At 50.7% G+C, this 26,287-nt stretch overlaps 1 protein-coding gene across 2 annotated transcripts; it reads left to right on the top strand.

The window, feature by feature from the left end:
- SPATC1L (spermatogenesis and centriole associated 1 like) lies at window positions 1-25,609 on the top strand. 2 transcript variants are annotated; one of them, XM_033232674.1, is made up of 6 exons: window positions 1-858; window positions 1,220-1,573; window positions 1,627-2,429; window positions 15,439-15,789; window positions 24,687-24,838; window positions 25,055-25,609. In XM_033232674.1, exons 3-6 carry the CDS (start codon window positions 2,237-2,239, stop codon window positions 25,379-25,381), a joined length of 1,023 nt encoding a protein of 340 aa, XP_033088565.1. In that variant the 5' UTR covers window positions 1-858; window positions 1,220-1,573; window positions 1,627-2,236; the 3' UTR covers window positions 25,382-25,609. The 2 variants fall into 2 exon arrangements, with proteins under 2 accessions (XP_033088565.1, XP_033088566.1); XM_033232675.1 differs by lacking the exons at window positions 1-858; window positions 1,220-1,573 and having other exon boundaries at window positions 2,117-2,299.
- The last annotated feature ends 678 nt before the right edge of the window (window positions 25,610-26,287 follow it).

The raw sequence follows: 26,287 nt of genomic DNA, 5'->3' as shown, positions 1-26,287 counted from the left end.
AAAAAAACAAAAAGAAGGAACACCCAGAAAATGGCATGGAACTCCTGCGGCTGATGTTAAAAGGCCAGTGTTCCAAAGCCAGACCAAGACATCACCAGAAAAGGAGATTCAGATCGATTTCCCCTGTGAGCATAAAAACACTTTAGATATTAATAAATTGAATCCAGTGCTATATTAAAAGGATAATGTGTCAAGATCAGAGAACTGTCAGAGTGTTGATAGGTCCGTGGCTGGAGAGTATGTGATGTCAGGAGAAGGCTTCCTTGGAGCGGGAAGAAGATGGCATTTAAAATACGATGGGAGGAGCCAGGGCAGGAAAAGCCATTCAGAGCCCCGTCGGGCTCAGAGTAGGGGGCGCATCTGTGACTCACCCCTCACTTCTCTCTCTGCCCTGCATCCTGGACGTGCAGGGGCATGCCCCCGTCAGTGGGCTGTGTCTGGGCCCTTGTTGTCTTGATCTGAGGTGTGAGCCCTGTGGTGCAGCCAGGCGGGTTGGGTTGTGTCAGGAACGCTTGGGGTATAGCAACCTCCATTCCCCACAAAGTCTGACTCGAGACTCTCTCCTGGAAGCAACGTTCCCATAATGTGGCCGCCCGGGCTGAATGAAGGTGGTGTTCCCCTTGGGGGCGTCTGCACGTGAGTGCCCTTGGTGGTCCTGAGTGCCCGTCACAGGGCTGGAGGTGTGGCCGGCCCACTGGGTTGGTGGTGGTGGGTGCCCGCCACAGGGCTGGAGGTGTGGCCAGCCCAGTGGGTCATGTTTTCTGGACTACGTCCCCTCCCACGAGGATGAGATGACCCTTCTGTTGCATCCCGGCTGCTGATAAAACAAGACCCTCGGAGCCAAGAAACAACACTGAGGTGATTTACTTTCCCAAGTAATTGGAGAAGCGGGGAGTCAGGGTGGGTTTCAAGATGGTCACACTGACCGAGGACAGACGCCTGCTCTAGTAGGACCCTGTGAGCCACAGCCCTGCGTGATGGCCCGAGGGGCCATGGCCATGGGTTCGGGCCGTCCTCAGGTGCAGGCAGGAGCAGTGCAGTCAGGAACAATTGGTGTCTTAGACATGGGCGCTCGTGGTCCGAGGGGTGGACAGGCACTGCTGGACCCTTCTCATTGGGGAGTGAGGTCAGCAGGTGGCCTCCAGCCCAGCCCTCAGGGCCACCCAGCGCCCCTCAGCATGTGGGGCCAATCGTGGGGCTCATGGTGGGGCTGCCCCAGGCTGGTCTCCCCTCAGGCTGGTCTCCTCCCCAGGGTGGTCTCCCCACAAGACTGGTCGCCCCGCCAGGCCAGTCTCCTTCCCAGGCCAGTCTCCCCCTAAGGCTGGTCTCCTCCCCGAGGCTGGTCTCCCCACAAGACTGGTCTCCCCCAGGCTGGTCTCCCCCACAGGCCGGTCTCCTCTCCAGGCTGGTCTCCCCTCCAGGCTGGTCTCCCCCCAAGACTGGTCTCCTCCACAGGCTGGTCTCCCCCACAGGCTGGTCTCCTCCCCAGGCTGGTCTCCCCTCCAGGCTGGTCTCCCCCCAAGACTGGTCTCCCCGCAGACTGGTCTCCTCCACAGGCTGGTCTCCCCGCTAGGCTGGTCCCCTGCACCAGGCTGGTCCCCACCACACTCTGGTCTCCCCTGCCAGGCTGGTCTCCTCCCCAGACTGGTCTCCTCCAGCTGCCCTCACCAGCCCCTCCTTTCTCAAAAGTGGGTGCCAAGGATGGGCCCTGATGAACACCTGTACACCAGATGGCGCCCTGGGTGCCGGGGCCCACAGGAAACTGCACTGGGATCCCTGTGTCCTGGGCAGGTCCTGTGGGAAGTGCAGCCCACATGTTACTCAGGTGAAGGCAGCATCCCCACCCAGCCTGAGGACTCCACACAGGGTGGACGCCCGACCCTGGCTGGGCCGCTCACTGGGGAGAGGCTTGGATGCCTCCTTGGAGTGCAGTCCCGACATCCCGTACCTGCCTCATGTCCTTGGCATTCTCGGGCCCCGGTCGTGGTGTGGGAGTGGCTGCCTGTGCACACCACGGGCCTCCAGCTTCACGGCCTCAACGGGGCTATGAGCCATCGCCGGGTCAGGCGGGGGTGCCGGGCACCTCATCACTAGGGCAGTGACATCACAAGGCGCAGAAGGCGGCGGTGGCTACGGAACTCCGTGCCCGGGCTGTTTCTGTGGTGCCTGCAGGCTCTGGGCTCCCACCTCCATGGGGCTGCAGGAGCTGTGAGGGACGAGGAGGGACGCGCCTGCCATGGCTGAGGGTGGCGAGCTGATGAGCCGGCTTCTGAGTGAGAACGCAGACCTGAAGAAGCAGGTGCGCCTCCTGAAGGAGAATCAGATGCTGCGGCGGCTGCTCAGCCAGAGCTGCCAGGAGGGCGGCGGCCACGACCTGCTCCCACCCAGGGCGCCCGCCTACCCCGAGGCCGGCTCCCCCGGGAATGGAGGTGAGGCACCACCTGGCTCACATGGCCCAAGGGTCCAGCCTGGTGGATGGGGGGTCGTCGGACATCTGCTCCCCGGGAGTTGAGGGGGGCGGGCAGCTCCCTGATGTGGGAGGTCACAGGCACCTTTCACACCCTCAGGTCTGAGTAAAGCAAGACCAGGTGGTGGGTTCTGCTGTTGCGCTCAGGTGAGGCCCCTCCCCTCCAGGCCCACTCCAGTGAAGTGCGAGTGGTCAGCTGCAGTCATGGAAGTGCCGCCATCGGGGGAGAGCAGGTGGCGTGTAGGCTTGTGGGCCTCCAGGGCCCCAGGCAGCTCTTCCAGGCTGGGCCTGGCTGGCAGTTTGCTCTGCTGCGTGTGTCTCTTCTCCTCCTGGGTCAGGGGCGAGGGGAGTGTCAGACCAGCCACACGAGTCCCATGGGTGCTGTGTCCCGTGCACTCACATCCCTGGCCAGAGCTAGCTAGGCCAGCCCCATGGTAGGAAGGTCCCACCCCAGGGAGGCCCCAGAGCGGGCCAGCGGAGCGGGTGGGGACCAGTGGGCACTTGTCCCTGGGGTGGGAGTGTGGGGCCATGATCCCACCACACAGTAGTGACTCCAACCTTCTGTGGCTTTTTATTGAAAAAAATATATAGAGTTTGATCACTTTCTGCAAAGCAGTAGGCTTTATTCTAAAAGTTTTGGGAAAAACATTCCCCGTTCCTGCATGTGATTTGGGGTGTGGCTGACAGTTGTACCCTTGACTCTTCATTGGGATGGTGGGCAGAAGACAGAGGACCCAGCATTTCCTGGGACTCCCATGGCCAACCTCAGCTTCCCACCCAGCTGGGCCGGGAAAGGACGTAGTCAGCCTGCCTGGTCCTGGACGATGGAGCAGGCAGCCTCACCAGTGCCTGTGAACGCTGCTGTCTGCAAGCATGAGCCATGCCCGGGAGGCCAGCTCTGCCACTCACCAAGGGGACGCTCCAGCACCTGCGCTGGGCGGGTCGCTCCCTGAGTCCTTCCCAAACGCGGGCCACCACCCTCAGATGTGCACTCTGAGCAGGCGCAGCGTGCAGGAGGTGCTCTCTGCAACCAGGTCCCAGGCCCTGCTCAGAGCTCCGTGGACAAGCCTGAGAGCGAGCGTGTCTGGAAGCAAAGGGGGGAATCCATGGCAGCATCCCCACACCTTCAGTCTCCCGCAACAGGCAGGGGCTCCTCGCAGGGAGCTGGGAGGAGAGCACCTCACCGGAAGGCGCAGGGACAGTGTGGCTGGGGAACCTGGCGCCTGGGGGCCATGCTGTGGGAGGCCCTGGGTTCTGCGTCTCCATCAGCAGCCACTGAGCCCCACGCTCACCACAGGGCGTTAGCTGGGCAGACCTGCGCTTATGGCACTGGGCCACGTGCAGGGTCCCGTTCCCAGCACTTGTGAGGCCCAGGCACTGTGGCTGCAAAAGGGCCCTTAATCTGTTTGGTGCGTGCAGACCACCATAGGCTGCGTGCCCCGGGCTGCGTTGCCGTCCTCCTCCCCAAGAAGGAATCACCCTGGGCCAGACCTCAGGGCTGGACAGAGTGCTGGGGCCTCCCCTGGCAGGAGAGGGGCAGACCCTCGACCCTTGCCCAGGCTGTGCAGTCCCCAGAGGGACCCTTGTCAGGGGCTGAGTCAGGGCAGGGTCTCCATGACCATGGCTAGTGCCCCTGCCCTTGGGTCACCTTGGCAAACCCAGGTCTTGCTGGATACAGGTCTTGGGAGGAGCCTCAACCCGAGGCCAGCAGGCTTTCCACAGAGGGCCTTGAAGCCCCCGTCACAGGGTGTGGGGCAGGCTCAGTGTGGCCCAGGCTGGCAGTGGGGAGGGGCCAGGGCAAGGCCACCCTCTAAACTCTGCCACTTCAGTGGCAGCGTGTGGTGCACCCTTGATGCTCTGGGCCTCAGCATGTGCTTGGGAATGTACCTGGGGCTGTGGGACACTGCATTCAGGACCAGCCCTCAGCGGGACTGGGGTTGGGAAAACCAGCACTGAGCTCCTGCATAAAAGGAGAAGTTTATAAACAAGGGAACCACCACCAGCAATGTTTGCATGTTGCCAAGACTTCTTCAGTGTCTGTATTCAAAACAGGATGAGTAAAAACCCGCTTTTCCTATGGATTCAACAATATTGCTCATGGTAAACTTACAAACGCCATGGAGGATGCAAGGTTTAAGGGTCACACCTCTGGCCCCCTCCCCAAAGGCAGCCACAATCAACGTTTCCTTGGGTTTTCTCTGGAACTTTGATGGAGATCCGTGTGTTTGTCTGTGTATATTTTTGGTCCATCTACACAGGCTTGTGCTGTTCTGCAACTTGACTTTTGCCCCTTAACCATCCATTTCACTGTCATTCCCCATCAGTCCTCATCTGCAGATCTCCCTGGCACACTTGAACACTGGGCTCCTCCTGTGGGGGCCCCAGGCAGGCAGCACTATTCCCAGTTCTTTGTGACCACAGACGTTGCTGCCGTGGGTGGCCTGTGCAGGCACCCTGTCTCTTTGTGTAGGATATCCCACTCGGGGGTCCTCGGGTCAAAGGCTGTGTGCATTTGAAATGTTGAAATAGACACGGTCAAACGCTCTCCGAAAGCCCCTACACCCCACTAATGGAGGAGGAGAGCGCTACGCCGGCATCGTTCCAACGTCACAGGAGTGCTCATCTGTCCCCGTCAGCTGGGCAGCAAGGCCTCCAGGTCTTCTCACCCAGGTTTCCAAGTGAGTGACGCGAAGTGCCAGTGGAAGCAGCAGTCCTCTGCCTCCCCTCCCGGCTGCCCCATCTCGTTTCCCTCGGGATCGTCCTGGTCCCTCCAGCACTGCCACGATGCCACTTGCCATGTCTCCACTGGAGAGGTGTCCCCTGAGGACAGCCAGGCCCCCCCAGATTGCCCACTCGCTCCCTGGTTGTTGGTGGTGGATTGTCAGATGATTTCCAACGGTGGTGAGGATTCTCTATGTGCAACTGCTGGTCCCTCCTTCCCTCTGACTCTAGAAGATCATTCCTGTGTTGTTCGATGTGTTTTTAAATGGCCATGCAATATTGCAGATTCAGATGAACCACAATGTAATGAATTCTCCTTCGGTTTGAAATTAAAGTTTTTCTTCCCCTTGAGGTAAATAACACCACAAAAAAGGTTTTAAGAGTTGTTATATTTAGGGTTATTTCCATTGGATTTCTTTTTTTGGTGTGCGTGTGATTTTTTTACTTTTATGGAGACGGGATCTTCTGTGTGGCTCAGGCTGGTCTTGAACTCCTGGGCTTAAGGGATCCTTCTGTCTTGACTTCCTAAAATGCTGGGATTACAGGTGTGAGCCACTGTGCCTGGCCTGTTATTTTTTATTTTCTTTTTGAGACAGGGTCTCTGTTCCCCAGGCTGGAGTGCAGTGGCATGATCATGGCTCACTGCAGCCTTGACCTCCTCTGGGGCTCAAGCGTCCTCCTACCTCAGCCTACTGAGTAGCTGGGACTACAGGTGCTTACCACCATGAGCGGCTAATTAAATTTTTTTTTTTTTTTTTTTTTTTTTTTTTTTGTAGAGAGAGGTTCTCCCTGTGTTTCCCAGGCCAGTCCCAAACTCCTGGGCTCAAGCGATCCTCCCATCTTGGCCTCCCAAACCGTTGGGATTACAGGTATCAGCCACTGTCCAGCAGGATTTATGTTTTTAAAAATAGAATCATTGGTTCAGAAGGCAGGAGTAAATGGTTTTTTGTTTGTTTGTTTGTTTGTTTTTGAGACAGAGTCTGGCTCTGTCGCCCAGGCTGGAGTGCAGTGGTGTCATCTTGGATCACTGCAACCTCTGCCTCCTGGGTTCAAGCAATTCTCCTGCCTCACCCTCCCCAGTAGTTGGAATTAAAGGCACACACCACCATGCCTGGCTACTTTTTGTATTTTTCGTAGAGACGGGTTTTTGCCATGTTGGCCAGGCTGATCTTGAACTCCTGACCTCAGTGATCCACCCACCTCGGCCTCCCAAAGTGCTGGGATTACAGGCATGAACCACAGTGCCTGACCATGTATTTCTTTTTTAAAAAACTTTTAAGTTCAGGGGTACTAGTGCAGGCTTGTTACATAGGTGAACTTGTGTCATGGGGGTTTGTTGTACACATTATTTTGTCACCCAAGTATTAAGCCTAGTACATTAGTTATTCTTCCTGATCCTCTCCCTCCTCTCACCCTTCACCATCTGGTAGGCCTCAGTATCTGTTGTTCCGCTCTATGTGTCTACGCGTTCTCATTGTTTAGCTCCCACTTACAAGTAAGAACATGCGGCATTTGGTTTTCTGTTAGTTTGCTAAGGATAATGGCCTCCAGCTCTATCCATGTTCATGCAAAGGACATGATCTCATTTTTTTTTTTTGAGATGGAGTTTCACTCTTGTTGCTCAGGCTGTAGTGCAACGGTGCGATCTCGGCTCACTGCAACCTCCACTTCCTGGATTCAAGTGATTCTCCTGTCTCAGCCTCCCAAGTAGCTGGGATTACAGGCACTCACCACCATGCCCAGCTAATTTTGTATTTTCAGTAGAGACGGGTTTTCACCATGTTGGTCAGGCTGGTCTCGAACTCCTGACCTCAGGTGATCCACCTGCCTTGGCCTCCCAAAGTGCTGGGATTACAGGCGTGAGCCACTGCTCCCTGCTGACCTCGTTATTTTTTGTGGCTGAATAATATTCCGTGGTGTCTATGTACCACATTTTCTTTATCCAGTCTACCACTGATGGACATTTAAGTCGATTCCATGTCTTTGCTATTGTGAATAGTCTGCAGTGAACACATGCGTGCATGTGTCTCTGTAATACAGTGATTTATATTCCTTTGGGTATGTACCCAGTAACGGAATTGCTGGGTTGGATGGTATTTCTGTTTTTAGGTGTTCGAGGAATCGCCACACTGTCTTCCACAATGGCTGAACTAATTTATACTCCCACTAACAGTGTATAGGCATTTCTTTTTCTCTACAACGTTGCCAATATCTGTTGTTTTTTGACTTTTTAATTATAGCCATTCTGACTGGTGTGAGATGGTGTCTCATTGTGGTTTTTATTTACATTTATTTAATAAGCAGTGATGTTGAGCTTTTTTTCATAGTTCATTGGCTGTATGTATCTCTTTAGAAAACAGTTCATGTCCTTTGCCCACTTTTGAATGGGGTTGTTTGTTTTTTTCTTGTAGATTTATTTAAGTTCCTTATAGATGCTGAATATTAGACCTTTGTTAGATACATGAGTTTGCAAAATTTTTCTCCCATTCTGTAGGTTTGCTGTTTACTCTGTTGATAGTTTATTTTGCTGTGCAGAAGCTCTTTAATTAGATGCCATTAGTCAATTTTTGCTTTTGTTGCAATTGCTTTTAGCATCTTTGTCATGAAATCTTTGCCCATCCCTGTGTTCTGAATGGCATTGCCTAGGTTGTCTTCCAGGGTTTTTATAGTTTTGAGTTTTACATCTAAGTTTACAATCCGTCTTGAGTTGATTTTTGTATATGGTGTAAGGAAAGGGTCCAATTTCAATCTTCTGCATATGGCTAGCTAGTTATCCCAGCACCATTTATTGAATAGGGAATCCTTTCCTCATTGCTTGTTTTTGTCAGGTTTGTTGAAGATCAGATGGTTATAGGTGTGCAAACTTATTTCTGAGTTCTGTATTCTGTTCTGTTGATCTATGTACCATGCTGTTTTGATTATCATAGCCCTGTAGTATAGTTTGAAGTTGGGTAGTGTGATGCCTAAAGCTTTGTTATTTTTGCTTAGGATTGCCTTGGCTATTCAGTCTCTTTTTTGGTTCCATATGAATTCTTAAACAGTTTTTTTCTAGTTCTGTGATTAATCTCATGGTATTTTAATAAGAACACCATTGACTCTATAAATTACTTTGGTCAGTATGACCATTTTTTGATATTGATTCTTCCTATACATGAATGTGGAATGTTTTTCCATTTGTGTCGTCTCTGATTTCTTTGAGCAGTGTTTTGTAGTTCTCCTTGTAGACATCCTCTACCTCCCTAGTTAGCTGTATTCCTAGGTATTTTATTCTTTCTGTGGCAGTTGTGAATGGGAGTTCATTCCATTTGATTTGGCTCTTGGCTTAATTGTTGGTATACAGGAATGTTAGTGATTTTTGCACATTGATTTTGTATCCTGAGACTTTGCTGAAGTTGTTTATCAGCTAAGAAGCTGGCTTGAGACTATGGCGTTTTCTTGATATAAGATCATGTCGTCTGCAAACAGGGATAGTTTGACTTCCTCTCTTCCTATTTGGATGGGCTTTATTTCTTTCTTTTGCCTGATGGCTCTGATCAAGACTTCCAGTACTATGCTGAATAGGAGTGGTGAGAGAGAGCATTCTTGTCTTGTGCCAGTTTTCAAGGGGAATGCTTCCAGCTTTTTCCCATTCAGTATGATGTTGGTTGTAAGTTTGTCATAGATAGCTCTTACTATTTTGAGGTATGTTCCTTCAATTCCTAGTTTATTGAACATTTTTGACATGAAGGGGTGTTGAATTTTATTGAAAGCCTTTTCTGCTCTATTAAGATAATCGTGGTTTTTGTCTTTAGTTCTGTTTATGTAATGAATCACATTTATTGGTTTATGTTGAACCTACCTTGCATCCCAGGGATAAAACCTATTTGATAGTGGTGGATAAGCTTTTTGATGTGCTGCTGGATTTGGTTTGCCAGTATTTTGTTGAGAATTTTTGCATCAGTGTTCATCAAGGATATTGGCCTGAAGTTACCTTTTTTTGTTGCATCTCTGCCATGTTTTGGTATCAGGATGATGCTGGCCTCATAGAATGAGTTAGGGAGGAGACTCTCCTCAACTTTTTGGAATAGTTTCAGCAGGAATGGTACCAGCTCTTCTTTGTACATCTGGTACAATTCAGCTGTGAATCCATCTGGTCCTGGCTTTTTTTGGTTGGTAGGCTATTTATTATTAACTCAATTTTAGAGCTTGTTATTGGTCTGTTCAGGGATTCCATTTATTCCTAGTTCAGTCTTGGGAGGGTGTATGTGTCCAGGAACTTATCCATTTTTTTCTAGATTTTCTAGTTTATGTGTATAGAGGTTTTCATAATATTCTCTGATGGTTGGTTGTATTTTTGTGGGGTCAGTGGTCATATACCCCTTATTTCTGATTGTGTTTATTTGAATCTTCTCTCTTTTTTTCTTCATTAGTCTAGCTGGTGGTATATGTATTTTATTATTTTTTTCAAAAAAAAACAGCTCCTGGATTTGTTGATGTTTCCAATGGCTTTTTGTGTCTCAGCCTCCTTCAGTTCAGCTTTGATTTTGGTTATTTCTTGTTTTCTGCTAGCTTTGGGATTTGTTGGCTCTTGATTCTCTAGTTCTTTTAGCTGTGATGTTAGGTTGATTGATTGAGATCTTTCCAACTTTTTGATGTGGACATTTAATGCTATAATTTCCCTCTTAACACTGCCTTAGCTGTGTCCTAGAGGTTCTGGTATGTTGTATTTTTGTTCTGATTAGCCTCAAGGAACTGCTTGATTTCTGCTTTAATTTCACTATTTATGCAAAAGTCATTCAGGGGCAGGTTATTCAATTTCCATGTAATTGTGTGGTTCTGAGTGAATTTTTTAGGCTTGATTTCTAATTGGGTCCATTGTGGTCTGAGAGATTGTTATAATTCCAGTTCTTTTGCATTTGCTGAGGAGTATTTTACCTCCAATTATGTGACTGAATTTAGAGTGTGTGCCATGTGGCAATGAGAAGAATGTATATTCTATTGTTTTGGGGTGGAGAGTTCTGTAGATATCTATCAGGTACATTTGATCCAGTGCTGAGTTCATGTCCTGAATATCTTTGTTAATTTTCTGTCTCAATTATCTGTCTAATACTGTCAGTGTGGTGTCACTATTATTATGAGGGAATCTAAGCCTCCTTGAAGATCTCTAAGAACTTGCTTTATAAATCTTGGTGCTCTTGTGTTGGGTGCATATATATTTAGTGTAGTTAGGTCTGCTTGTTAAATGGAACAGTTCACCATTGTGTAATGCTCTTCTTTGTCTTTTTTTATATTCATTGATTTAAAATCTGTTTTGTCAGAAACTATGACTGCAACCCTGCAACTGCAGTTTTCCATTTGCTTGGTAGATTTTTCTCCATGCCTTTATTTTGAGCCTATTTGTGTTATTGCATGTGAGATGGGTGTCTTGAAGACAGCATACCAATGAGTGTTGGTTCTTTATCTAACTTGCCATCCTGTGTCTTTTTTTTGAGACAGAGTCTTGCTCTGTCTCCTAGGCTGGAGTATGGTAGCGCAAACTCGGCTCACTGCAACCTCCGCCGCCTGGGTTCAAATGATTCTCCTGCCTCAGCCTCCCAAGTAGGTAGAATTACAGGCACCCCCCACCATGCCTGGCTAATTTTTGTTTTTGTTTTTGTTTTTTTTTTTTTTGAGACGGAGTCTCGCTCTGTCGCCCAGGCTGGAGTGCAGTGGCGCAATCCCGGCTCACTGCAAGCTCCGCCTCCTGGGTTCACGCCATTCTCCTGCCTCAGCCTCCTGAGTAGCTGGGACTACAGGCGCCCGCCATCTCGCCCGGCTAGTTTTTTGTATTTTTTAGTAGAGACAGGGTTTCACCGTGTAGGCCAGGATGGTCTCGATCTCCTGACCTCGTAATCCACCCGTCTCAGCCTCCCAAAGTGCTGGGATTACAGGCTTCAGCCACCGCGCCCGGCCATTTTTGTTATTTTTTAGGAGAGATGAGGTTTCATCATGTTGGCCAGGCTGGTCGTGAACTCCTGGCCTCAAGTGATTTGCCTGCTTTAGCCTCCCGAAGTGCTGGGATTACAGACGTGAGTCACTGTACCTGGTCTGTTTGATGACCTTGAGGTTTTGATTGTGGTATAAGGTGGATTCAGCCAACTGGCTTCATTTATAGAATATTTAAGGGGCCATTGCCCAGCTCCCAACTCCTAGACTGCATGCTTTAGCTCTGGGGCACTTGTTTTGGGCCCTAACTTTGTTCTCTGGCTCCTTGAGGTTTGGAATCCACTGCACTGGGGGACTGAGGTACTGCAGCTACAGCAGAATGGCTGCCAGATGCAGGGTGCCTGCCTTCCTGTGGGGGTTCACCACAGTGGTGGTGGCAAAGCAGCTGGGGTGGGCATGGGGGGCTCCGGCTGGAGACTGTGTGCAGTCACTCTGGAGGTACTGTAGGCATGGGGCGGGGTGCTGGTGGGCACAGGTCTAGGTGCCTTTTCTGTGTCCTGCAAGCAGGAGTCATCGCTCAGGGTCCAGGAGGATCCACCATTCTCTGCTCAGTGTTAGGTCAAGGGCAGGGTGCTGGCGGGTATGGGGTTTGCTGGCTCTGTGTCTGCCAAGGCTTCATCTGCAATGGAAGTCTGTGGGGAAAGGGGAGGCCGACTGGACTCCTGTGTGCTGGTGGGGGAAGGAAATCAAAACCCACCTGTGCAGACACCAGCTGAGTGATGTGGTGAGTTGCCTGGGCCCAGGGGAAGCTGCAGTAGGAGGAGGGAGTGGGCGGGCTGGTGCGTGGCCATTAGGGCTGTCTCACTGGAGCTCTCCACTGGTCAGACACAGTTTGCCAGCACAGAAGCTATGGTGAAGGCCCCCAGGGCACCCAAGACTGCCCTGTAAGCAGGCATGGCCAGGCTGGGGCCCCAGGAGAAGCCAGAAGACCAAGGGGTGCTCAAGTCGGACTGGTCCCATCTGATGGGCAAGACCACCCTGCAGAGATCAGGTCTGACACTTCCCCTAGGCCCAAAGTCTCCTATGGGAGCAAGTCAAGCCTGAGGAAGTGGCCATTCCTGGCTGTGTTCCCGTACCAGACCCTCTGGGCTCCGCTTCAGCTAACTACTGCCCCCAGCACTTCTCTAAGCAGCTCTCCCTGCCAACTGGAGGGTCCATGGTGGGCGAGGGGTCTCTCCCAGCTGGGGGTCCAGGGGGCCATGGCAACAGTGGGTTGCTGCTCCTTGCCCGTTTACCCCATTTTCCCAGAGCTGTTGTGGGTCCAAAAATGAGTATCAGTGCTCAGTAGTCTCAGGCAGGGTTCCCAGCTTTCTCCCCTTCAGCCCAGCTTCGGTGTGCTCCCTCCATCTGCCCTCAGCACCTTCCCTCTGAAGATGTGTTAAAAGCTCACCAATCATCTCAGGCCCTCCGTGGGGGCTGTATCACCTGGCTGCATCTGGCCGGCCATCCTGCCCCTCCAGTCCACATGAACTTCTTATTTCTGTTTTTGTCCTTATTACTCAGAACTCTGGCCTTGGCCTCGACTTTCATGGGGTCTCCTCCAGGGAAGGTGAGAGAGGGTTCAGCTGCATCCTGGTCCTCCTGACCAGCTGTGGGAGGGACCAATGGTCCCCTCTGCCCAGAGGAGGGAGGTTTGCACAGGCTGGATGCTGGGGAAGAGTCCTTCCAGTTCTTATTTTTGAAAAACAGAAAATTTGAGAAATGGCTCATCTTGTTCAGTGTTTATGAGCCTGTCTCTGAACCAGTGGAGGTAACTCAGCTTCTTGCCAGGGACTGTATGTGGGATCTTGCTACGCTGCACAGCCACTGGGCTCTGCACACCCTGCCTCTTGCTTTCCACCCCGTCTTGTTCTCTGCATACCTCCCTGCTTTGTGCTCTGCACAACCCCCACCTCATGCTCTGTGCATCCCCCGCCTTGTGCGCCGCACACCCCTGCCTTGTGCTCTGTGCACGTCCCACCTTGTGCTCTGCACACCCCCACCTCATGCTCTGCGCACCCCCACCTTGTGCTCTGCGCACCTCCCGCCTCGTGCTCTGCATACCCCCGCCTCGTGCTCTGTGCATCTCCCACCTCGTGCTTTGCATACCCACGCCTCGTGCTCTGTGCATCTCCCACCTCGTGCTTTGCGTACCCACGCCTCATGCTCTGCACACCCCTGCCTCGTGCTCTGCGCACCTCCCACCTCGTGCTCTGTGCACCTCCCGCCTCGTGCTCTGTGCACCTCCCGACTCGTGCTCTGTGTATCCCCTGCCTCATGCTCTGCACACCCCTGCCTTGTGCTCTGTGCACACTCCTGCCTCGTGCTCTGCACACCCTGCCTCGTGCTCTGTGCATCTCCTGCCTCACGCTCTGCACCTCCACCTCGTGTCTGTGTACACTTGTGCCTCGTGCTATCTGTTCTTGATCATGTTTGGATGAGACTTTGTGCAATAATTTTTGGCTTGGCCATGGCTTTTTTTTTTTTTTCTGGGGGTTATCTTTGTAGGAATTTGACATCAGAGTTGTGACAAATTTTGAAAGCTAATTGAGCATCTTTTAACCTGTTCTATGGTTCCAGCCTCATTTGTATGATGTCGGGATTATGACTTGTTTGGGAAGTTGGCAGACTCACCCACAGACCATCGAGGCCTGCAGCTCTTTGGGGAATAATCATTTCATAACTTCTAGATTTTCCTTGTGTATTGGTTCATTTAGGTTTTATACTTCTTATTGAGTCACTTGAAAGTAATTTTCCAGAAGCTATCTCCTCTTATTGAAACTTTAATTAATACACAATTGTACATAATATTCTTTTTTTTTTTTTTTTTTTTTTTTTTGAGACGGAGTCTCGCTCTGTCGCCCAGGCTGGAGTGCAGTGGCCGGATCTCAGCTCACTGCAAGCCCCGCCTCCCGGGTTCACGCCATTCTCCTGCCTCAGCCTCCCGAGTAGCTGGGACTACAGGCGCCCGCCACCTCGCCCGGCTAGTTTTTTGTATTTTTTAGTAGAGACGGGGTTTCACCGTGTTAGCCAGGATGGTCTCGATCTCCTGACCTCGTGATCCGCCCGCCTCGGCCTCCCAAAGTGCTGGGATTACAGGCTTGAGCCACCGCGCCCGGCCCATAATATTCTTTTATAATTTGAAAAGTATCTGGGGTGGGAGCCTATGAAGCCCGAGGACTCCAGGCCTCCCATGTGGCAGGAGGCCAGGCACACGTTAATGACTTTGCTTCTTTTGAACACTTTTTTTCCTTGGAAAACATTTCAGATGGAAGATTAGTTGGTTCCTTTGTAGGCACTTTTTTTTGTTTGTTTGGTTTTTTTTTTGAGACGGAGTCTTGCTCTGTTGGCCAGGCTGGATTGCAGTGGCGTGATCTCGGCTCACTGCAAGCTCCGGTAGACACATTTTAAGGTATAATTTTTTTATATGGCTCTGAACACTTTCTCTAATATGTATTTGCTTTATGGCTAGGAGAGTACTCATGACATGGAGGTAGAATAGAATTTTATAAGCCATAAAGGCATAGATAAGCTAAATTTGACCAGGGATTAGGGAAATGCCACATGACCTCATCAGCCTGGTTGGGGAATACTCAGTCCTCATGAGGGTGTGGGGCCAGGAGCTGTTGGTGGGCATGGACCCTCCCCCTTGGTGTGGAAAGCAAAGAAAATGCACACACCTGAGCCCAGCCTTGGACCACAGAGGATGCTCACAGAGCAGGGAAGCTCCTCCTGAGAGGCCGATTACCGCTGTGTGTTTGCAAGGAAACATGGAAACAGGCCCTGTCCATCAATAGGGCAAGGGATACAAATTCACTGTGTGTGTATGTGTGTGTGCTCATGTGTACAGAGGTGCCAGGAAACAGTTAAATGAACCAGGGAGCTACCAGACGGCTCAGCGTGGATACATCTCAGAGATAATGCAACAGCAAAAAGTTCTGTTGCAGAATAAAATGTGTAGGGTGGTACCATTTATGTACAATTTAAGAAGCATATAGAAGTCATTCTCCAGTGTGTATGGGTGCACAGACAGGCAGGAGGCACATGGAGGCCTGCCCACTTGCTGTGCCCATAGACGCAGTGCTCCCACGGGCAGGATGGGCACCTGTGGCCACTTCACCACATCCAACTCCTCCTTTTACACCTGAGGCCTGAGGAGAAGGAGGATGCTCTGAAGCCAGGGAAACCCCAGCAGGTGTGGAAGCTCGGGGTGGGGTGCATACAGTTTGTTACCATGTTCTCTGTACTTCTCAGGAATGTCTTAGGAGCATCCGCCTGACTTCTCATCCCTTTCCTCCCCACCTCAGTGCCAGATTTCGGAAGGTTCACGAGTGTTGCCGACACGCCCTCCCAACTGCAGACATCCTCCCTGGAGGACCTGCTGTGCTCACATGCCCCCCTGTCCAGCGAGGACGACACCTCCCCGGGCTGTGCAGCCCCCTCCCAGTCACCCTTCAAGGCCTTCCTCAGTTCCCCGGAGCTGCACAGCCACCGAGGCACCGACAGGAAGCTGTCCCCGCTCCTGAGCCCCTTGCAAGACTCACTGGTGGACAAGACCCTGCTGGAGCCCAGGGAGATGGTCCGGCCTAAGAAGGTGGGCTTCTCAGAGAGCAGCCTGCCCACCGGGGACAGGACCAGGAGAAGCTACTACCTCAACGGTATGGCCAGGTGCGGGGATGCCTGGGTGGGCCCCCAGTGCAGCTGGTAGCTGTGCGGAGGGCACATCTGGATGGTCAGGCAGGGCCGTTTCTCCATCGCGTCACACAGAGTGGAGGGAGGAGAGCCAGGCTGGGAGGCTGGGGTCCAAGGCTGTGTCTGTCCTAGTCTTTTGCCAAGAAAAAATGCATTGCTTGTCTTCTTGGGAAGAGTTCTTTACGTGTCTGGATGTGAGTCCTTTTTTGGGTGTATGTTTTGCAGATATGGTCTCCCACTCCAAGGTTTTTCACTTTCATAATAATGTTTTTTGATGAGCAAAACTGTTTAATTTGATGATGTCCAATTTATTGATTTTTCTTTTGTATTTTATGCTTTTTATGTTCAGTTTAAGAAACCTTTGCCAAGCCCAAGGTCACACAGATTCTCTCCTATGTGTTGTTCTAGAACTTTTATAGTTTAGGTTTTACGTGTAGGTCTCTGATCAATTCCAAGATAATTTTCATATATCATGTGAGGTTTGCATGTAGATATCCACCTGAGGCTCAGGCTAACCCCCCACCTCAGCCTCCCCGGTGTCTGAGACTACAGGTATATGTCACCAGGCCTGGCTAATTTTTTGCTTTTTTGTGTTTTTGTTATTGTAGAGATGGGATTTTGCTCCGATGCCTAGGCTGGTCTTGAACTCCTGGAGTGAAGTAATTCGCCTGCCTCAGCCTCCCAAAGTGCTGGGATTACAGGCATGAGCCATCATGCCTGGCCTGTCAATTTTATTTATCTTTTCAAATAACCGATTTTTTGTTACATTGATCTTTTGTATTGTTTTCTTCATTTAAATTTCATTTATTTCTGCTCTGATCTTAATTATTTTTCTTCTAATTTTGGATTTGGTTTGCTCATGCTTTTCTAGCTCTGTGAGATGAATCATTAGCTTGTTTATTTGAAGTTTTTCTACTTTTTGATGTAGGCACTAATCGCTGTAAACTCTTAATACTTATCGCGATAGCTCTCAGTATGGCTTTTGCTGTGTCTAGTACATGCTAGGTTTTGCTATGCTGTGTTTCCATTATCATTTGTTTCAAGACATTTTAAAATTTCCTTCTTAATTTCTTCATTGATGCACTGGCCATTCAGGAGCGTATTGTTTAATTTCTTTTTTTTTTTTTTTTTTTTTTTTTGAGACGGAGTCTCGCTCTGCCACCCAGGCTGGAGTGCAGTGGCCGGATCTCAGCTCACTGCAAGCTCCGCCTCCCAGGTTCACGCCATTCTCCTGCCTCAGCCTCCCGAGTAGCTGGGACTACAGGCGCCCGCCACCTCGCCCAGCTAGTTTTTTGTATTTTTTAGTAGAGATGGGGTTTCACCGTGTTAGCCAGGATGGTCTTGATCTCCTGACCTCGTGATCCACCCGTCTCGGCCTCCCAAAGTGCTGGGATTACAGCTTGAGCCACCGCGCCTGGCCGTATTGTTTAATTTCTATGTGTTGGTATAGTTTCCAGAATTCCTTTTGCTATTGATTTCATTTTATTCCATTGTGGTCAGAGAAGATGCTTGATATAATTTCAATTGTTTGATTTTTTTTTTTTTTTTTTTGAGACGGAGTCTCGCTCTGCCACCCAGGCTGGAGTGCAGTGGCCGGATCTCAGCTCACTGCAAGCTCCGCCTCCCAGGTTCACGCCATTCTCCTGCCTCAGCCTCCCGAGTAGCTGGGACTACAGGCGCCCGCCACCTCGCCCAGCTAGTTTTTTGTATTTTTTAGTAGAGATGGGGTTTCACCGTGTTAGCCAGGATGGTCTTGATCTCCTGACCTCGTGATCCACCCGTCTCGGCCTCCCAAAGTGCTGGGATTACAGCTTGAGCCACCGCGCCTGGCCGTATTGTTTAATTTCTATGTGTTGGTATAGTTTCCAGAATTCCTTTTGCTATTGATTTCATTTTATTCCATTGTGGTCAGAGAAGATGCTTGATATAATTTCAATTGTTTGATTTTTTTTTTTTTTTTTTTGAGAGGGAGTCTCGCTCTGTCGCCCAGGCTGGAGTGCAGTGGCCGGATCTCGGCTCACTGCAAGCTCTGCCTCCCAGGTTTACACCATTCTCCTGCCTCAGCCTCCTGAGTAGCTGAGACTACAGGCGTCCGCCACCTCGCCCGGCTAGTTTTTTTGTATTTTTTAGTAGAGATGGGGTTTCACCGTGTTAGCCAGGATGGTCTTGATCTCCTGACCTCGTGATCCACCCGTCTCGGCCTCCCAAAGTGCTGGGATTACAGGCTTGAGCCACCGCGCCTGGCCGTATTGTTTAATTTCTATGTGTTGGTATAGTTTCCAGAATTCCTTTTGCTATTGATTTCATTTTATTCCATTGTGGTCAGAGAAGATGCTTGATATAATTTCAATTGTTTGATTTTTTTTTTTTTTTTTTGAGAGGGAGTCTCGCTCTGTCGCCCAGGCTGGAGTGCAGTGGCCGGATCTCGGCTCACTGCAAGCTCTGCCTCCCAGGTTTACACCATTCTCCTGCCTCAGCCTCCTGAGTAGCTGAGACTACAGGCGTCCGCCACCTCGCCCGGCTAGTTTTTTTGTATTTTTTAGTAGAGACGGGGTTTTACCATGTTAGCCAGGATGGTCTCGATCTCCTGACCTCGTGATCCGCCCATCTCGGCTTCCCAAAGTGCTGGGATTACAGGCTTGAGCCACCGCGCCCAGCCAATTGTTTGATTTTTAAAGACTTGTTTTGTAGCCTAACATATGGTCTATCCTTGAGAATGATCCATGTGCTTACGAGAAGCATGTGTATTCTGCACCTGTTGGATGAAATGTTCTGTAAATATCTATTATGTTCATTTGGTCTATAGTATCAATTAAGTCTGATATTCCTTTGATTTTCTGTCTTAAAGATCTGCCAAGGGTGAAAATGGGTCTTGAAGTTTCTGGTTACTATTGTATTGGGGTCTGTCTCTCGCTTTAGCTCTAGTAATATTTGCTTTACATATCTGGGTGCTCCAGTGTTGGGTGCATATATATTTACAACTGTTATATCCACTTGCTGAATTGACCCCTTTATCATTTTGACATTTTTTGTCTCTTTTTATAGTTTTTGTCTTGAAATCCGCTTGGATGAAGTATGGCTACTACTGCTCTTTTTTGGTTCTCATTTGCATGGAATATCTTTTTCTGTCCCTTTATTATGTGTGTCTTTATAGGCAAAGTGTGTTTCCTGTAGGCAATAGATGGTTGGGTCTTTTTTTTATCCATTCAGCCACTCCTGCGTCTTTCGATTGGAGAGTTTAGTCTATTTACATTCACAGTTTCTTGTTTTTTTTTTTTCCCCCAGACAGAGTCTCGCTCTGTCCCCCAGGCTGGAGTGCAGTGGCCGCGATCTCAGCTCACTGCAAGCTCCGCCTCCCGGGTTCCCGCCATTCTCCTGCCTCAGCCTCCCGAGTAGCTGGGACTGCAGGTGCCGCCATCGCGCCCGGCTAATTTTTTATATTTTTTAGTAGAGACGGGGTTTCACCATGTTAGCCAGGATGGTCTCAATCTGCTGACCTCGTGATCCGCCCACCTCAGCCTCCCAAAGTGCTGGGATTACAGGTGTGAGCCACCGTGCCAAGCCTGTTTTTGACCAAACTCACACACCATCATTCATCAATTTGACGGTGCTGTAATTTTTTTTTTTTTTTTTTTTTTTTTGAGACAAGGTCTCACTTTGATGCCCAGGCTGGAGTGCAGTGGCACAATCTTGGCTCAATGCAACCTCCATCTCCTGGGTTCAAGCAATTCTCATGCCTCAGCCACCTGAGTAGCTGAGATTCCAGGCACATGCCACCACGCCCAGCTAATCTTTGTATTTTTAGTAGAGATAGGGTTTTGCCATGTTGGCCAGGCTGGTCTCGAACTCCTGACCTCAAGTGATCCACCCCCTCCTCAGCCTCCCAAAGTACTGGGATTATAGGGATGAACCACTGTGCCCGGCCTATTTACATTCAAAGTTATTATTGATAAGGACTTACTCCTGCCATTTTGTTATTTGTTTTCTCATTGTTTTGTGATCTTCCCTCCTCTTTATCTAGACGAGTTTGTGTTGACTTGGTGTTATTTATTCCTTAAGTGGTAGGATTCACTGCTGAAACTACCTGAACCTTGAATGGTCTCTATAGGAACATTTTTCCCCTACAAATTCCATTTTATTGATAATATCAACAGAAATTAAGGCTGTTGAGACAGAAATAATTCGATAAAGATTTGTTAGAAGCCAAATGTGAGAATCAACCCATGGGAACACACCAACAAAGCTAAGAGTGTTCTGGAATCTAAGTCAGAAGACTTCTCTAGGAGAGGCTAGGAGAAGGGAAAGGACTCCGCATACTCATGTTGCCCTTTCTTTGGAGGGTACAACACAGAGGTTACAAGCGTTGGCTACAGATGACAACATACAGGCCAACACGTCTCTGTGCAAGACAGTCAGTAAACCTTTATGATTCAGGAATAAATCAGCGTCTTTCAGTGCATTAATCAGCACATCAGCAATCTGAGGGAATCGTGATAAGATTCTTTTCTCAGGGATCATCAATCACAAGGCTTTCCCAAGGCCAGTTTGGAAGTCTGTTTCCTGTCAAATGTGACTTGTAAGGTTATCAGATAGAAGGCTATTCAGATTATGTGTTTCTTCTTGAGTGAACTTTGGTAGTTTGTGTCTTTTAAGGAATTGATCAATTTCATCTAGGTTGTCAAAGTTATTGGCATAAAGTCATTCCTAATACTTCCTTATTATCCTTTTTATGTCTGTAGAATCTGTGGTAGTGGCATCTCTAATTTCCGTTAGTGGTAATTTTTGTCTTCTTTCTTTTTTCCCCTAAGTCTGGCTACAGGTTCATCAATGTATGGCCTTTTTTCTTTGAAGAATAGGTTTTTGGCTGGATCTTACAGAGCACGGGTTGGACTAGAAATCATTTCTAGAACCTATACTAGAATCATTTCTCACCTGTAGCATGTTTCTTATACCTAATTTATGCCTTGGTGGGGGGCGGGGGATGAGAGAAAGAGCTTGATTCCTTTTTTTTTTTTTTTTTTTTTTGAGATGGAGTCTCGCCCTGTTGCCCAGTCTGGAGTGCAGTAGCACGATCTTGGCTCACTGCAACCTCCACTTCCCAGGTTCAAGCCATTCTCCTGCCTCAGCCTCCCGAGTAGCTGGGATTACAGGCACCTGCCACTACACCTGGCTAATTTTTGTATTTTTAGTAGAGACAGGGTTTCACCATGTTTGCCAAGCTGGTCTCAAACTCCTGACCTCCTGATCCACCCACCTCGGCCTCCCAAAGTGCTGGGATTACAGGCGTGAGCCACTGCACCTGGCCAAGAGCTTGATTCTTGATGACAGAAATACATTGATACAGAAGGAGGAGATTACACCTGCTCCTCCACACCCCTTATTGGCTCTAACACACTTCTGTGTAGTGTGTTGGCGTACCTCTTCTGCACGTTGACTTACCTCTTCTGCACGTTGACTTACCTCTTCTGCACGTTGATGTACCTCTTCTGCACGTTGACTTACCTCTTTTGCACGTTGATGTACCTCTTCTGCACGTTGACTTACCTCTTCTGCACGTTGACTTACCTCTTCTGCAGATTGACTTACCTCTTCTGCAGTCTTGAAAAGTGAGGCCGGGCGCGGTGGCTCAAGCCTGTAATCCCAGCACTTTGGGAGGCCGAGACGGGCGGATCACGAGGTCAGGAGATCGAGACCATCCTGGCTAACATGATGAAACCCCGTCTCTACTAAAAATACAAAAAAAAAAAAACTAGCCGGGCGTGGTGGCGGACGCCTGTAGTCCCAGCTACTCGGGAGGCTGAGGCAGGAGAATGGCGGGAACCCGGGAGGTGGAGCTTGCAGTGAACTGAGATCTGGCCACTGCACTCTAGCCCAGGCGACAGAGCAAGACTCCGTCTCAAAAAAAAAAAAAAAAAAAAAAAGAAAAGTGATTGGGAAAGAAATACAGTGAAAACTACAAACATTGTTGAAAGGAATGAAGAAGTCATCAATGACCAGGCATGGTGGCTCACACCTGTAATCCCAGCATTTTGGAAGGCTGAGATGGGCAGATCTCTTGAGCCCAGCAGTTCAAGACCAGCCTGGGCAACAGGGCAAAACCCCATTTCTACCAATCCCCCACCCCCGAAATTAGCTGGGCGTGATGGTGCATGCCTGTAGTTCCAGCTATTCAGGAGGCTAAGGTGGGAGGATCACTTGAGCCCAGAAGGTAGAGGTTGCAGTGAGCTGAGATCATGCCACTGCACTCCAGCCTGGGTGACAGAGCAAGACTCTTTCTCCAAAAAACAAACAAAAAATAAATAAAAGTAAATAAACAGAAAAACATCTTGTGTTAACAGATTGGAAGACTTTATATTGTTTAATAATCAATAATTTTGATATGGATTACATTGGATCTACAGATTCATGCAATCCCAATTAGAATCCCAGTGGCTTCTTTATAGAAATTGACAAGCAGAAACTTAAAACCATATAGAAGTGTAAGGAACCAGAATAGGTAAAACGATCTTGGAAAAGGAGAACAACATTCCCAAGTTTCAAAACTGACTGTAAAACTTACAGTTACCAAGACTGTGGTACTGCCATAAGGATGGACATACAGATCAATGCAATGGAATTGGAAGGTCAGAAATAAACCCATACGTAGATGGTTTCCAACAAGAGTGCCAAGACAGTTCAGTAGGGACAGAATACTGTTTAACAAGTGGTGCTGGAACAAGGAGGTATCCACATGCCAAAGAATGAAGCTGGGCCTTACTCCATAGCACATACAAAAATTAACTCAAAATGGATCAAAGACCTAAGAGGTCCCAAAGAGCTGAGGCCAGAAAACTTGTAGAAAAGCCACAGGGGTAAATCTTCGTGACCTTGCATTTGGCAATGGATTCTTAGCACACCAAAAGCATGAGCAAAGGGAGAAACAAATTGGACTTCATCAAAAGTAAAACAAAAGAAAAAACAAACTTTTGTGCTTCAAAGGACAGTTTCAAAAAAATGAAAAGCCAACCCAGAGAATGGGAGAAAACATTTGTAAATTATGCATTTGAAATGGGACTAGTATGCAGAATATTTAAGAACTCTGACAATTCAACAGTAAGAAGACAAACAATCCAATGAAAAATCGCCATAGGACCTGAACAGATATTTCTCCAAAGAAGTTACAGTATATAAATGGCCAATAAGCACGTGAGAAGATGCTCAAATCACTAGTCGTTAGTGAAATGCAAATGAGATACTGTTTCCCGTGCCTCAGGAAAAAGATGGACAAGGTCATGTGCTGTTATGGACTCGGATGCCATTAGAGGCTGCCCTGGGGAGGGGGGTTTGGAAGCAGGTTTTGTGGGGACATTGGAGACTCCTAAGTAATGTCGGGGAAGTAATTAAAATAGAACATCCTGGGCCAGGCGTGGTGGCTCACGTCTGTAATCCCAGCACTATGGGAGGCCCAGGCGGGCGGATCACCTGAGGTCAGCAGTTCAAGACTAGCCTGGCCAACATGGTGAAACCCCATCTCTACTAAAAATACAAAAACTTAGCTGGGTGTGGTGGCACGCAGCTATAGTCCCAGCTACTCGGGAGGCTGAGGCAGGAGAATCGCTTGAGCCGGGGAGGCGGAGGTTGCAGTGAGTGGAGATGGCACCACTGCACTCCAGCCTAGATGATAGAGTGAGACCCCGTCTTAAAAAAAACAGTGTCGGCCGGGCGCGGTGGCTCAAGCCTGTAATCCCAGCACTTTGGGAGGCCGAGACGGGCGGATCACGAGGTCAGGAGATCGAGACCATCCTGGCTAACACGGTGAAACCCTGTCTCTACTAAAAATACAAAAACTAGCTGGGCGAGGTGGCGGGCGCCTGTAGTCCCAGCTACTCGGGAGGCTGAGGCAGGAGAATGGCGTAAACCCGGGAGGCGGAGCTTGCAGTGAGTTGAGATCCGGTCACTGCACTCCAGTCCGGGCGACAGAGCGAGACTCCGCCTCAAAAAAAAAAAAAAAAAAAAAACAGTGTCCGGCCGGGCGTGGTGACTCACGCCTGTAATCCCAGCACTTTGGGAGGCCGAGGCAGGCGGATCACGAGGTCAGGAGATCGAGACCATCCTGGCAAATATGGTGAAACCCCGTCTCTACTAAAAATACAAAAACTAGCCGGCGACCTGGCGGGCGCCTGTAGTCCCAGCTACTCGGGAGGCTGAGGCAGGAGAATGGCGTGAACCGGGGGGCGGAGCTTGCAGTGAGCCAAGATCGCACCACTGAACTCCAGGCTGGGTGACAGAGCGAGACTCCGTCTCAAAAAAAAAAAAAAAAAAAAAAAAAAGAAGGTTACCTCATCCCAAAGGGACAGAGGGGAGCCGAGGACAGGGCGAAGGGAAACCTGTCTTGCCCTTTGGCACTTTAAGAAGCTCCTTGTCTTTTTTTTTTTTTTTGAGACGGAGTCTCGCTCTGTCGCCCAGGCTGGAGTGCAGTGGCCGGATCTCAGCTCACTGCAAGCTCCGCCTCCCGGGTTTACGCCATTCTCCTGCCTCAGCCTCCGGAGTAGCTGGGACTACAGGCGCCGCCACCGCGCCCGGCTAGTTTTTTGTATTTTTTAGTAGAGACGGGGTTTCACCGTGTTAGCCAGGATGGTCTCGATCTCCTGACCTCGTGATCCGCCCGTCTCGGCCTCCCAAAGTGCTGGGATTACAGGCTTGAGCCACCGCGCCCGGCCGAAGCTCCTTGTCTTTCAGATTCTATTTGCCGGACAGTGGGGGGTGGCGGCAGGCGGAGGGGAGGGGGATGGAGGAGTCGCCCCCCACGTGGCCGGGTGGGGACCCTCTGGGGCAGTGGATCCTCGCGCTCCCCTGACCTTGTCCCCGGCCTTCCCTCCCCCAGAGATCCAGAGCTTCGCGGGCGCCGAGAAGGACGCGCGCGTGGTGGGCGAGATCGCCTTCCAGCTGGACCGCCGCATCTTGGCCTACGTGTTTCCCGGCGTGACGCGGCTCTACGGCTTCACGGTGGCCAACATCCCCGAGAAGATCAAGCAGGTGCGCCCCGCGGGGAGGGCGCGGCCAGGAGGGTGCGGGGCGCTCGGTTCCTCCCTGTGAGGCCCCCAGATCTTGACTCCTGCCCGGGCGCTGTCCGCGGGAGGGGACCCCGGGGACCCAGGCAGGCGGGGCAGGGATCGGCCCTGGGCCTGGAAGTCCCCGTCCGAGGGCCCCGAGGCCCCCCCGCCCTCCACCATCCATGCGCTGCGCCCGCAGACCTCCATCAAGTCCCTGGACGGCTCCGTGGACGAGAAGAAGCTGCGCGAGCTGACGCAGCGCTACCTGGCCCTGAGCGCGCGCCTGGAGAAGCTGGGCTACAGCCGCGACGTGCACCCGGCGTTCAGCGAGTTCCTCATCAACACCTACGGAATCCTGAAGCAGCGGCCCGACCTGCGCGCCAATCCACTGCACAGCAGCCCGGCCGCGCTGCGCAAGCTGGTCATCGACGTGGTGCCCCCCAAGTTCCTGGGCGACTCGCTGCTGCTGCTCAACTGCCTGTGCGAGCTCTCCAAGGAGGACAGCAAGCCCCTCTTCGCCTGGTGAGCCGCCCCGCGCCCACCGCCTTGCTGCAGTAAACGCGTTTGTTCCAACCCGGAGGCCGTGGTGCCTCCTGCGCGTCTCCCGGAGGGGAAAGGGCCGCGCCCCCTGCGCGCGAGGCCGGAGCAGGCGCCTCTCCCGCCCGCGCTGGGCCCCGATCGCAGCCCACCGCCGCCTGCACCTGCGGAGTGCTTGTCACTCCTCATTAAAGTCATCCGTTTGCTTGTCTGCCTTCACCTCTGGCTCTTTGAGGGCGTGGAGGGCGCCTGCAGGAAGCGCCGCTGGGTGCTCCTGGCGGGAAGCCTGGAAGGAGCCGCAGCCTGCAGGGACCCCCGCTCCCCACTTTCTTCTCCACTCCCCCCACCCCTCCCCCGGGCCTCCGCACCCACCCGCTTTCCCGCCCGGGACGACGAGTCCTGTCCCAGTTTGAGTTTCCCCAAATGCCGAGCTGGGGTAAGGATTTGGTTCTGGCGGATGGTTGCGCACCCCTGCAGGCAAAATGGAAACGCAGCCTCTTGTTCAAAAGCGAAGAATTCGAAGAATTTGAAAGGGCAACAGCCGAGCGTTACAATGAACCAGGGCCTTAGGACTGAGCGGTGGCAACGCAGGCGGGCGAGCGCCAAGGAGCCCCGAGACCGTGGGGGTGCACTTTGCGCCATACTGGAGCGGGGAGCTGGGGAACGTACCCATCAATTCCCCTTCCCCGGGTCATCTCCCTGCAGGAGGCCAGGACGACGGGCACTCTGAATTGGCGAGACCTTGGGGCTGAGGAGATACCCAGTTCCAAAGTGCCCTGGAACAAGGGGCATTTACCGTGTCTCAGGGGAGTCTTGGCTCACGCCGCACAAGCCAGCGTGCTCAGCCTGGCCCTACACTGTCTCAGCAATAGCGGCAGGGAGGGCAGGGCTGTCA

This window comes from Trachypithecus francoisi, unplaced genomic scaffold (genome assembly GCF_009764315.1).
Source record: "Trachypithecus francoisi isolate TF-2019V2 unplaced genomic scaffold, Tfra_2.0 Lachesis_group14, whole genome shotgun sequence".
NCBI lineage: Eukaryota > Metazoa > Chordata > Mammalia > Primates > Cercopithecidae > Trachypithecus > Trachypithecus francoisi.
The sequence above is the reverse complement of the archived record's forward strand: the minus strand, read 5'-3'. Positions and strand labels throughout refer to the sequence as shown.

Bases quoted from the DNA above. Each gene is read 5' to 3' on its own strand.
- SPATC1L (XM_033232674.1), top strand. From the start codon at position 2,237: ATGGCTGAGGGTGGCGAGCTGATGAGCCGGCTTCTGAGTGAGAACGCA. The intron at 2,430-15,438 runs GTGAGGCACCAC...TCCCCACCTCAG, and splicing joins CGGCTCCCCCGGGAATGGAG to TGCCAGATTTCGGAAGGTTC. The intron at 15,790-24,686 runs GTATGGCCAGGT...TCCCTCCCCCAG, and splicing joins GAGAAGCTACTACCTCAACG to AGATCCAGAGCTTCGCGGGC.